Source organism: Schistocerca gregaria, chromosome X (assembly GCF_023897955.1).
Source record: "Schistocerca gregaria isolate iqSchGreg1 chromosome X, iqSchGreg1.2, whole genome shotgun sequence".
Taxonomy (NCBI): domain Eukaryota; kingdom Metazoa; phylum Arthropoda; class Insecta; order Orthoptera; family Acrididae; genus Schistocerca; species Schistocerca gregaria.
Window position 1 is genome coordinate 156,435,076 of NC_064931.1, and position 12,595 is coordinate 156,447,670.

General features: G+C 40.8%; 1 protein-coding gene across 19 annotated transcripts in view; it reads right to left on the bottom strand.

The window, feature by feature from the left end:
• The window catches only part of LOC126297424 (inositol hexakisphosphate and diphosphoinositol-pentakisphosphate kinase), a 507,792-nt gene that overhangs the window by 218,153 nt on the left and 277,044 nt on the right, over nucleotides 1–12,595 (bottom strand). For 13 of the 19 annotated variants that reach the window (XM_049988227.1, XM_049988232.1, XM_049988234.1 and 10 more), the window contains 2 exons: nucleotides 8,850–8,935; nucleotides 1,872–2,009 (listed from right to left, as the gene is read on the bottom strand). In XM_049988227.1, coding sequence (XP_049844184.1) covers nucleotides 1,872–2,009; nucleotides 8,850–8,935 — 224 coding nt within the window. The remainder of the gene's footprint in view (nucleotides 1–1,871; nucleotides 2,010–8,849; nucleotides 8,936–12,595) is intronic. The other 6 variants (XM_049988233.1, XM_049988228.1, XM_049988235.1 and 3 more) reach the window with 1 other exon arrangement.

A 12,595-nucleotide genomic window follows, 5' to 3' on the forward strand; every position in this document is an offset into this window, starting at 1 on the left:
CACGACAACAGAGGACATGCTTGACAGGTTTCCAGGAATTACACCAGATAATATTGTAAAATGGTGTCGAATACCAGAGCACTCTGCTGGAGAAACAGGTCATGATCTGTGAAAGCGTGCCACGGCATGGGAAAATTCAGTCGGGAACAATGGTCCGCGTTCGCACGCACGAGGTGTTGGCGCGCAATTTAAGCATCTGCACTACGGTTTCCCATCTGTGTTGACTCAGTGCAGTTTCTAATCTGCGGCTGACGATTCCTTAGTGCCACCAAGGCTGGCTTCCAGCAGTTTTTAACAACCTTGGCCTGAGGAGACCAGGAATATATAAAATCCCGTGCCACTGTGGGAAGTCTTTGACCAGACGTGTCATATCGTTAAAGACAGATGCGACAAACATAAACGTCACACAAGATTGGGTCAGTCAGAGAAATCTGCAGTTGCTGAACACTTCCCTGACATGGGACATGGCATGAACTATGAAGAAACCAAGATCCTCTTGTATGCTTCCACATACTGGGACTCCATCATCAAAGAGTCGGTCGAAATACGTATAAGCAGTGACGTAATAAACAGAGACATGGGGTTTCACTTGAGCAAAGCCTGGGAGCCAGTCTTGGCAGCACTAAGGAATCGTCAGCCACAGATCAGCAACTGCACTGAGTCAACGCAAATGAAAAACCTTAGTGCAGATGCTTAAATTGCGTGCCAATACCTCACACACGCCAACAGGGTCCGTCGCTCCCGGCTTAATTTTCCCACGCCGCGGCGCACTTCCACAGACCGTGACCCGTTTCTCCAGCACAGGGCTCTGGTATTCGACGCCATCTACGATTGGTCTTCGATGAAGTTATGCCCCCATTGGTGCCTGCGCTGTTCTAGAGAGCCAACATATAAATTGGCGAGCGTCTCAGTGATGCGACAGTAGCACCTGAAGATGGTGGGCAGTTGTCTCACTGAAATATTGTGTGGTATTTACAATATTATCCAGCGTAATTCCTGGTAACCTATCAAGCACATGCAGCACTGGGAAAGCCTCAAACAGCATAACAAATGACATGAATTTGAGACCACTTCGTTAGTCATAAAAAAGAAATGATGTGGTAAATTCTATTTAAGTATCAAATGAATTTCAACTGGAGCACCTCCTGATATGGGCGGCACAACAGTAACTCGCATTATTGATCTAGCTGTCATGATATAGTAACAATTCTTCATGGGTATAACTTCTGAATATCAGTAAAATGAGTCAATGTTCATGTCTTGTAGACACTGTTAAAATAACTATATTCTCCAGCCTTGTCATATGCCAAACACAGGACATGCATAGCTTTAGTGATATTTGCTACAGTTCCATCTTTTAATGCTCCATACATCCAAATCAAATCTAATCTATCAGTTCAAAGCAAAATTCTAACAAAAAAATACAGAATCTGACCAAAAAATATAAAGCAACTTGAGAAATTAAGAACACTAAAGTGATGTTTTGTCAATACTTGTGATCACAATTTGTGTTCTTATTACCACAATAGCTTTATTCAAAATCAAGTGGCAATAACAGCCAGCTTCAATAGTTCATTTTTGTGGCCAGATTAAACATATTTTAGTAGCACGAAACATGTCAGAATAATTCTCACTATCTATAGCATAAAGCTATTTTTTTAAAATAAAATTTCATTACTACAAATGATTAGTAATTTAGAAAATATTCAAAATAAAGAAAATGAAAAATATGGTTATGAACATAAATTGAAAGAAAATTACTATCTAACAACAATAAAAATAAAGCGCCTAATCATACACCACCCTCCATGGTTAGACTTTGAAGTTAATAACAACTGCTACCATTCATGAGGGTATCTGGAGATACGAACCACTCAGATGTCTACCTTGTCCTCCTGGATACATGCAGCGGAAGATCCTTCCCAGCTCTTCGGCTTGTATTCTACCAGCCGGTGTCAATTCACCACCCCATTTTAGAATTAGGACAAGGGATGGCTCTTTGGGCACATCTGTGGAAAAAAGAAGAGAACCACAAAATGAAACTCACTCAACAGCAGCAACGAACAAAATGAAAAGTAATATATATCCGCAATAACACAGTTGCCAACCCATAACATGGATATCAAGGAATCGCACTGTCTGCAACAAGTGTTACCACCCTAATAATACTGGCTTTAATCTCAGCAGCAACGAAATTCGATGTGTATTTGCATTTCATCACATTGAAAAGTTGTAGTCAAATGATTCAAATGACTCTGAGCACTATGCGACTTAACTTCTGAGGTCATCAGTCACCTAGAACTTAGAACTAGTTAAACCTAACTAACCTAAGGACATCACACACATCCATACCTGAGACAGGATTTGAACCTGCGTCCATAGCGGTCGCCCGGTTCCAGACTGTAGCACCTAGAACCGCACGGCCACTCCGGCCAGCAGTTATAGTCAGTTCTGGGTTGTATTTATGTAATGAGTGCATTAGAATATGTTGAGTACTTTTAGTTCATATCTCAAAACTAATTGTGACAATGTATTCTCCAATATAGTGACCCAATTCGCCCACAGCTGCTTCCTTGGTGTAATAAACTCAGCATGTCTGCATACAGGTTTTTGCAAGTGGAGCTACTATTCTTTGAACTATAAAACCAGCTACTTGCCAGCAGACGGCATAAGGCTGAACAAGTATTTTATTGCAACACTTTTGTTGGGCCTGGAAACAATGATGTAGTCCAACTGGCATTTAATTAATAGTGAAAATTGTTAATTTCCATTCATTGTACATAGTAATCTGGTATGCAATCCCCGATCATAGGTACACACTGGTCAGAAAATGAAAGTTGTAGAAAACTAAGAGTGTGAAGAAAGCAATAATTTCTGTGAAGAAATGCTGAGACAGGAGAAATCAAAATAAATTAAGACCAGACGGGTAGCGAAAACGAAGACCACATTGTAGCACCAGTTCCCACAAGCATAGTTCTGAGAAACTGGTGTCTGGGGCAAGAACACAGATGCCATGCATGATGAAACAGGCACTGAAGTCATTACTGTCAGGTTATAGTGCATGCATTCTCTGTAATAGGATATTGTGTGTTGCTAGTACATACCATCTGCCTATGCCCATTCATCTTAACATTAACTTAGTGGTAGTCATGCCGATGTAAAAGGCAAAACAGTGTTTACATAAAAGATTGTAGATGATGTGTCATTTCACAGGTTGCTCCCCTTTGATAGTATAAACTTTCCCACTTACACGGCTCATATAGGTGGTGGTAGGAGGGTGCGTAGGGCAAGTCTTGCATTGGGGATGGTTGCAGGAGTAGGAGCCATAGGGTGGGGAGATGGGTTCAGAAGGGACATAAGGTCTGGTAAGGGTATTGCAGAGATTGGGACGTTGACAAAAAGCTATTCTAAGTGTGGTCGGCAAAATCTCAGATGTAATAGACCTCATTTCAGGGCATGATTTAGGAAGTCATGGCCTTGTCGAAGTAGCTGATTGATATATTCAAGTGACTAGTGGTGTACTCATAAGCTGTTTTTTGGAGGGATCAGCAGTAGTAGGATTGGATGTGATGGCCCAGAAATCTGCTTTTGAAGTAAGCTGGTGGGATAATAACAGCCAGGGAAGACTGAGGTAAGGATGGTGGTGTACTGCTGCAAAGAGTCTGCATCCGAATAAATGCAGTTGCCTTGAATGCCAAGGCCGTATGGGAGGGAATGTTTGATACGGAAAGGATGGCAGCAGACAAAATATAATTGTTGATGTTTGTTTGTTGGTTTATTTTGGGAAGAAGTGTGTAGCTGACCTTTGGTGAGAACAAGATCAACACCAAGGAAAGCAGCATGGGATTCAGAATAGGAACATGTGAAATTTAATTGGGGGAATATATTTAGAGATTCCAGGAATTTTAACAGGTCAGCCTCACTACGAGTACTGCTGATCTCTCCAAAAAACAGCTTAACAGTACACCACTTGTCACTTGAATTTATTAATCTGCTACTTCAACAAGGCCATGACTTCCTAAAATCATGCCCTGAAATAAGGTCCATTCTGTCTGAGATTTTGCTGACCATTCCTGTAATAGCTCTTCATCAATGTCCCAATCTCTGCAATATCTTTATCAGACCTTATGCTCCTTCTGAATCAATCTCCCTCCCTACGGCTCCTGCTCTTGTTGCCATCCCCACTGTAAGAGTTGCCCTATGCACCCCCCTACCACCACCTACACCAGCCCTATAATTGGCAAAATATATATTATGAAAAGGAAAACAAGCTTTGAAATGACACGTCGTATACCAGCTGTTATGGAAAACACTGTTCAGTCTTTAACATCGGCGTGACTATGACCAAGTTATCAGTTAAGATGAGTGGGCACAGGCAAAGGGTGTATAATAGCAACACACAATATCATGTTGCAGGGCATGCACTACAACCTGACAGTTGTGATCTTTGTGTCTGTTTCACCACACATGCCATCTGGATTCTTCCCCCAGACACCAGTTTCTCAGAACTCTGTAGGTGTGAACCGGTAATACAACTTGTCCTCAATTCTCCCAACCATATGGCCTTGATTTACATCCATTTCTTAGGTCTCAACATTTCTGCACAGAAAATATTCCTTTTCTCACTCCATTAGTTTTCTACATCTTTCATTTTCTGACCTGTCTATTTCTGGCCATCCTCTTCCCACTTCTATCACATGCAATGCACTTAGTTTTTTGCTCTCATTAACTCATGTATTTTGTTTTGGCAGTAATCTCTGTATTCCATATTAAGCACTCAGATTTTCAAATTTCATCAGGTGCAATCCCCAACAATCAGTGTTTCCTTCTCATCAAGTCCAGTAATTATCACCTCTCTGAAGTGACAAGTGTCACAGGATAGCAAAATGCACAAATTCAACAGTAACATTGCTTAGCCAAGGTATAAAAGGACAATGAACTGGCATATCTGTCATCTGTACTCAGGTGATTCATGTGAAAATAGTTCTGATGGGATTTCGGGCACACAACACGAATTAACGGACTTTGGGAGTGGTACCATAGTTGGGGCTAGACGCACAGGACATTCCATTTTGGAGATTGTTAGGGAATTCAATATTCCTATATCCACATTGTCAAGTGTGTGGCAAAAATACCAAATTTCAGGCATTACCTCTCATGACAGACAAAGCAGTGGCTGACAGCCTTCACTTAATGACCAACAGCACCAGCATTGAATACAGTTGTCAGTGCCAACAGATAAGTGACACTGTGTGAAATAACTGCAGAAATCAATATGGGATGTACTACAAATGTATCCCTTAGGACAGTGTGGAAAAATTTGGTGTTAATGGTCTACGGCAGAAGATGACTAATGCAAGTGCCTCGGCTAACAGAACGACAGTCTCCAGCACCTCTCCTGGGCTCGTGACCATATTGTTGGACCCTAGACAACTGCTAAGCTGTCGACTGGTAATATGAGGCCCGCTTTCAGTTGGTAAAAGCTGATGGTGCGGTTCGAGTGTGGTGCAGACCCCATGAAGCTGTGGATCCAGGTTGTCAACAAGGCATTATGTAAGCTGGTGGTGGCTCCATAATGGTGTACACTGTGTTCACCTCGATCACTGACTTGAAATTGTTATTTTTGGCTTCTTGGAGACTATTTTCAGCCTTTAATGAACCTCATGTTTCCAACCAACGATGGAATTCTTATGGATGACAACTGGGCCACAACTGTTCATGATTGGTTTGGAGAACATTCTGGCCAATTAGAGCAAATGATTTGGCCACTCAAATCACCCGACATGAATCCCACTGAACATTTATGGGACATGATCGAGAGGTCAGTTCATAGTTGGTTGGTTGTATGATTAAAGGGACCAAACTACAAGGTCATCAGTCCCTTTTTCCTCAAACAAACAAGTCTACATGAGTCTAGAACAGAGACAGCCTACCGCACAAAACACAGGGGAAGAAAATCCCAAGGTCTACGAAAGGTCAATGAAGGTGAGATAAGGGACAAAAAGAAGAAAGTGAGATAGAGGAAGACAGGCAGGCAAGGTGTCCCATCTAGGGAGCAGCCAGAAATCCCTACAAGCAGAGTGCAATGAGGGGACATACATAGCATAGTGTAGCATCACCTCCCCCTCCATCCTCCCTTAACAGAGTTCCACCACTCAGGGGCTGCCTTGGAAAGACCAATAGAATGAACAGGTCAAGAACAGCACAGTGAGATGAAAGATGCACAAGCCTCACAGGCCACGAAAGAGGGAGGGGGGAGGGGGGGAGGGGGGAGAGAAGAGTAAAATAGCAGGTAGGGTGCGGACTGGTCTGGACCACTGAACCCAGACTGCCACAGGCAGTTTGGGCAGAGGATGCAACAGAGTGTTCTGCGACCTCTCAATGGGCCGATAAGGTTAAGTGAAGCCTCCATTACAGAGAGTGGTAAAAGCCCCTTCATGAATCATTACAACTGAGTCAGCCACTAATGCATCGCCTCCTAACACCAGGGGTAGTGAGTCAGGGAATGAGATTTTTCACTCTGCAGCGGAGTGTGGACTGATACGAAACTTCCTAGCAGATTAAAACTGTGTGCCCAACCGAGACTCGAACTTGGGACCTTTGCCTTTCGCGGGCAAGTGCTCTACCATCTGAGCTACCAAAGCACGACTCACACCTGGTCTCACAGCTTTACTTCTGCCAGTATCTCATCTCCTACCTTCCAAACTTTACAGAAGCTCTCCTGCGAATCTTGCAGAACGATCACTCCTGAAAGAAAGGATACTGCGGAGACATGGCTTAGCCACAGCCTGGAGGATTCCATTCTGGAAACATCCCCTAAGAGCCACAATGACAGTGGGGTGGATCTTCACTATGAAGGAGATGACCACGAGTCAGCCAAGTACATCTGATGCAAGGCCAGCAAAGGATGGTAGGGCCCTTGTGAGAGGTCTGTACAGAGGACCTTAACAGAGTTGTAGTCTCCATTATCATGTGTAGTTTGTTTGGTGAAGTCATAGTGAGCCATTCCACATTCCAGATACCTAGAACTTGATGGTGTAATACTAACTGAAAGGTCTGTTTCGGGAATACCAATCTCAAGGTACAGTTTACTGGTAACCAGTTTGGCCAGGCTATCAGCAAGTTCATTCTCCAGGATCCCAAAATGGTCCGGGGCCCAAATGAACGTCACTGTGTGTCCACACTGTTCAGGGGTATACAGGTATTTCTGAATAGCAATGACCAAGGGATGGTGAGGGTAACATTGCTCAAGGAGTCACTACAGATGGGAAGGGGCCCGCCTGCGCAAGAACGAATATGCTCAAGAGCACAAGAGACGGCTATCAACTCTGCAGTTAAAACACTATAGCCATCCAGCAAGGAGTCAAGTTCAGTATGTCCTGCATGAGTATAAGCAAAGTCTACATGACCAGCAACCATTGAGCCATCAGAATAGGCTAATTCTCAAGCCTGGGATGTACCAAGGATGGACAAAAATTGGTGACTGAGGGCTGCAAACACGGATAGCATAATTGAAAAACTGTTGTTGGTACCTGATGCACTATGGAGAGACGCCAGCATCCATGAGTAAGCTTACCACATGGCTAGTTTGGAAAGCTCATGTCACAAGTTGATCCCCGCAGTACAGTAGATCCAGTATCTGCAGTGCTGAGGGCAACGTTGAACCATATGCCAGACTCCTCCTTAGCCCCCCCCCCCCCCCCCAACCACCAAATCCAGGTGGCTACTCCCATCATGTACAGTTGCTTGCAGTCTGGGCTTTTTTCCCCCTGTGTGTGTGTGTGTGTGTGTGTGTGTGTGTGTGTGTGTGTGTGTGTGTGTGTGTGTGTGTGTCAGTCAAAAGAAGGTCTTTTGGTTGAAAGCTTACTTGTTCTCGCAGTCTTTCTGTTGTGCCTGTCTGCGACTCAACATTTCTACTATATGGTGAGTAGCAACCTATTGCTTCTATAATATTGTCATTATTCCATTCTGGATTTTCTATTGTTTGAACACAAAAGGTATCCCAATGCGTCATGAAAAGGATTGTTTATCATTATAATTCATGAGCAACTGACATTTTGTTTCAGCTTTTATAAGTAAGCAGCAATGGGGATGACCTGAACGGAAAAGTGTCTGGTGAAATTGTAGTTGTTTCCGCAAAAACATGGAAATGTACACACATTTGAAATAGTTTTTCTAAGTCCCACCTGATGCACCAGAAGCCAGCATATTCTGTAATTTCATAAATAAATATCATAATTGACCCTATATCTATGTCGTATAAGACATGAGGTAGTCTTAGTAGCGTAGCCCTGCCTTGCTACATAAAAAACTATATTTGTTTCAATATCTTAGTTGACAACAAAGTTCAGAGAATTATCCATACAAAATATTACATGCACCTCAGCATACTATCTATTGCAGAAAACCTCATTTTGATATCTGGAACCAGTCACAAAATAAAAGGTGTGTTACATATTATGTGACTCAACCTGTATATAGGAATTATGAAATATCAGTAAATAATTAAACAGTATAAAAAGCTAGCTCAAGTGTTGTCATGTCTTCGTATGAAGCAATATTATAACAACTGGAATTCACGATATCCAATGATTTATGTAGCTACACGACACATTCGTTTATTTGGATAGAAGGATATGGGGCCTGAAGATGGCAAAATGAAATGCCGAAACAGGTTGCTTTCAGAATAAAATAAATACTTAAAGCATATGGCTGTTGGTGAATTTTATTGACATTTAAAATCTATCAAAAATCTTCATATGAGCAAATTGTACAAGCTACACAACACTTGAATTTCACTTGTCATACTGTATACTTTCAATACTTCTTATAATTACAAAGAAATTTACCATCATCAGAGCTTGAGCCTCGTGGTCTCCCTTTTGGTTGGTATTTCATCTGCACTTTTCGATTAATCCCTGAGAAGTGCCCATACCTGAAGAGAAAACCAAACTAATTACCTACACAACCACTAGAATAACAAGAATGTGTTACTACAGTGATTTATAAAAGGTAATCATTGCACAGTGACAATTGGGAACAATTAATGTAGTCTCTAGCACATATAGTAATTTAAAAAAATAATAAAATTACATGATCAGTAAAATAAATTCAATGAAAAATCAATATACATTTTGACAAAGAAATTTCTTCTTATTCTTCAAAGTCCTTTGTTAAGTTGCTCTAGCGGTAGCAATTACAGCCATAGCCACTTTATTTCGGTGCTCAATGTGATCATCCACATTGCTGCTAAAATTACACTATTGTATACACATTAAATCTGTGTGTATTAGTGTTGTATCTATTTTCAACCAATCCAATCACAGTCAGTTGGATTAGTCACACTTCAGGAGTATTACGGCATTTCTTTATTGGGATTAGCTTTCCATGTCTCAATTCAGTACGAGCTGCGGTGCGTGCAGTGTGGCATTGTGGTAAGCATCACTAGCTGGAATGCTAAAAGTCACCAGTTCAAACCAATGGCAGATACAGAAAAACCTCAAGGAGGGGGCACTAAAGATATCTTGAGCTGTCATTACTTTTACCGTAATCAAAATAATCAAGACACATGCAAAGTTCAAGAAAGTTTTATTTAAACCGATTGTACACATATACAAGACAATGCCATCTTATGATATAAAAAAATATATAATTGTGGTTCCCTTCCTAAAATGATGAATTCTATGCACCTATTGTTCCTAGCAAAGTGTTTAATTACATCGTCAACAGAACAATCAATGTCAGGGTGAGTGTTCAACAGAGCTAAGCCATTAACTCGATCCTCCTCCACTGCCGACCTCAGCCTTGTCTTTGTATGTTGCAATGTTGAAAAACTTCTTTCTACTGTAGCAATAGATGCAGGTAGACAGGCAAATATTTTGCACAGCGTGTGCAAAGTAGGAGAGTCAGATCTAGGACAAACACATAATGCTTGCATAACAAAATCACGATCATTAAGTGTGTTTATGCTCATTTGCTTGCCTATTAGTCTCTTTTTAATCAAAAAGAGTGATTTTTCTTCAAAAAACATAGGAGAGTAGAACTACTCGATAACTCGATTCAGTCTAGTCGACTGATGAAAGAAATGAACGAATAGTGTGCCGGGGTGATGCAGGTGGCAATGCGTGCGGCTCCACAAAGGGGAGGGGGGAAGGGGGGGAAGGAGGGCACCCCCCATATGTATCCGCCACTGGTTCAAACCCAACCCCTATGAATAATCTGTTATTTAGTAATAATCATTTCTGATAGGTTCTCAAATATCTTATGTTTGTGTATCGTTAAAGTACAGAAGTGCTGTAACAAATATATATGAAAAGGTTGCAAACAGAAATGTAGTTTGGGAGGGGGGAGGGGGGGGGAGGAGGAGATAGCCTTGGTGCTTGATTCCTATATGGGTAAAGAACAAGAAGTAAAAAAAAATTTGGTTCAGCTAGGACCAGTGGCCATTTGAACATCTGCCATACTATATTTATGTAACAGTATATTAAGCAAGGCCTGAATGACAAACAGGAGCTGACACCCAGGCAAACTGTCTGAATTGATTAATTCCTACTACAAAATATTTACTTGGGCTGAAATTAATGCTCAACTAATGGTAGTATTTGCATATGCAATGTTCAAGTTTTACATGCAAAAACTGTCACCCTTAAGTAATCCCACACACGAGAACTTCTGAAACGGCTGGTCACTGTTCCTCCAGAAGAGAAATCAATGTGGCAATATGTGGTACGTACAGTGTGGCACAGTGGTTAGCAATGCTGACAGAAACGCTGCACGTCATCAGCTGAAACCTGGCTCCAGCAATTATTTTTTATTTAGTATTTCCATTTCTGGAAGGTTCCTGAAATATCTTACACGTTAGTAATGTTTGTATATTCTGGAATATTCTATGCTTGGATAAAAAGTAATACTATCTGGCCAAGATTTCTGTTCTGTTCTGGCAGTATGTTGGTGTTCATAATAAATGTTCCTTCAGTGCTAAGTGTTATATTTCAATAACAACCCCACTTTTGGATCTGGGCTTCAGTGGTGTTAAAACATTATAAATTCATTTACAAAGGGCAATAGGTAACGTTAAAGTCTTGAAATGTTGGTACAGAGCAGAGTTCTAGGAAGCTCTTTAGAACAGTCATTTCATTTGCAGTGCCCAATTTTACATCTGTAATCTGCTGTGGACTATTATCTAGTCTTTAAATAAATTTTACATCCTGTAATCTGCTGTGGACTATTAACTAGTCCTTAAGTAAGGCATCATGGTGGACCCATTTTAAGTTTCTGTATGGTGTTAGGTGAGATTTCTCTTTGTCTGCGTGGCATACATTAAAAATATCACATCTGCAGAAAGGTCAAGAGCAGAATTCTGACTGATCCAAATTAATTTATCTGTCCTCTTAAATGCTATTATATCTATCAGCATATAGCCGTGTGTCACAAGAAGCATTGGATCCAGAGGTACGGGGAAACAACAGCCTTAAATACTCTAAAAACCAGGATTTTAGTTGCAGTTCTATATTTGTATCATCCATAATAATTAGATGTTCTTACTGTGACATGAATGTTATACTAAGTATTATATTACATCAATTTTGAGTTATTTATAGATAACTCTAATTAAAATTGAATGATTAGATACTTTTCTTGTGTAACAATGACTCTGCATCTTTTCCACTATTGGCATGATGTATTTAATACCTAGTTTTAAATTAGAGAAAATATATGGATCCACAGTGCCCCAAATGAGTTATGCACGCAAGCCTTAGAAGCATGATAGGAAAGACAGAGTCTGGTGAGATGCTGGGTTTGAGCCACATCTCTGACAACAATTCCCTGGTAGAATAAGTTATAAAACTCAGTGAAACTGTGCTGTTAATGGGTGCACATTGGCGGCACTGACAAGCAATTTAGATGTTATGCCCTTTAGTAGCACCACAAGGTTGAAAGATCAATAAGAACTACTACATACAAGTACAGTGTTGTGTGTGTCAAACAACCAGAAAATAAGCCCAGATATGAGGTGAAACAATTCAAGGCTTTTGCACCATGATAAAGCACCAGCTCACACTTCGTTGCTGCTTTGGGAATTTCTGGCAAAAAAACAGTAAAGATGGCCAAGCCTGTATATTCACCAAATGTGGTACCCTAAGACGGTTTTCTGTTCCCAAAAATAAAGACAATGTTAAAGGACTATCATTATACATCCACCCCTACATCTAAATCTACACAATTACTCTGCAATTCACTCTTAAAAGCACTTGGCACAGGGTTCATAGAACCACTTTAGACTATTCCTTAACTGTTCCCCTCCTGAATGGCATGTTGGAAAAATGGGAATGTAAATCTTCCTGTGCGAGCTCAGATTTCTCTTATTTTATCACAGTCGAGAGAACTAAAAGCTATCTAATGACAGAGTTCCAGGAATGTTTCGAAGATTGGACAATGTCCTGGTGCACATAAATAATGCCTAATGAGGACTATTTTGAAGTGGATGATATTGATGTAGATGAATAAATAAAATTATTTCCAAAAAACTAAAATGTCTGTCAATTTTTAACACACCTAGAGGTGAAGCAATTGATCTCAGATTAGCAGAAAAAAT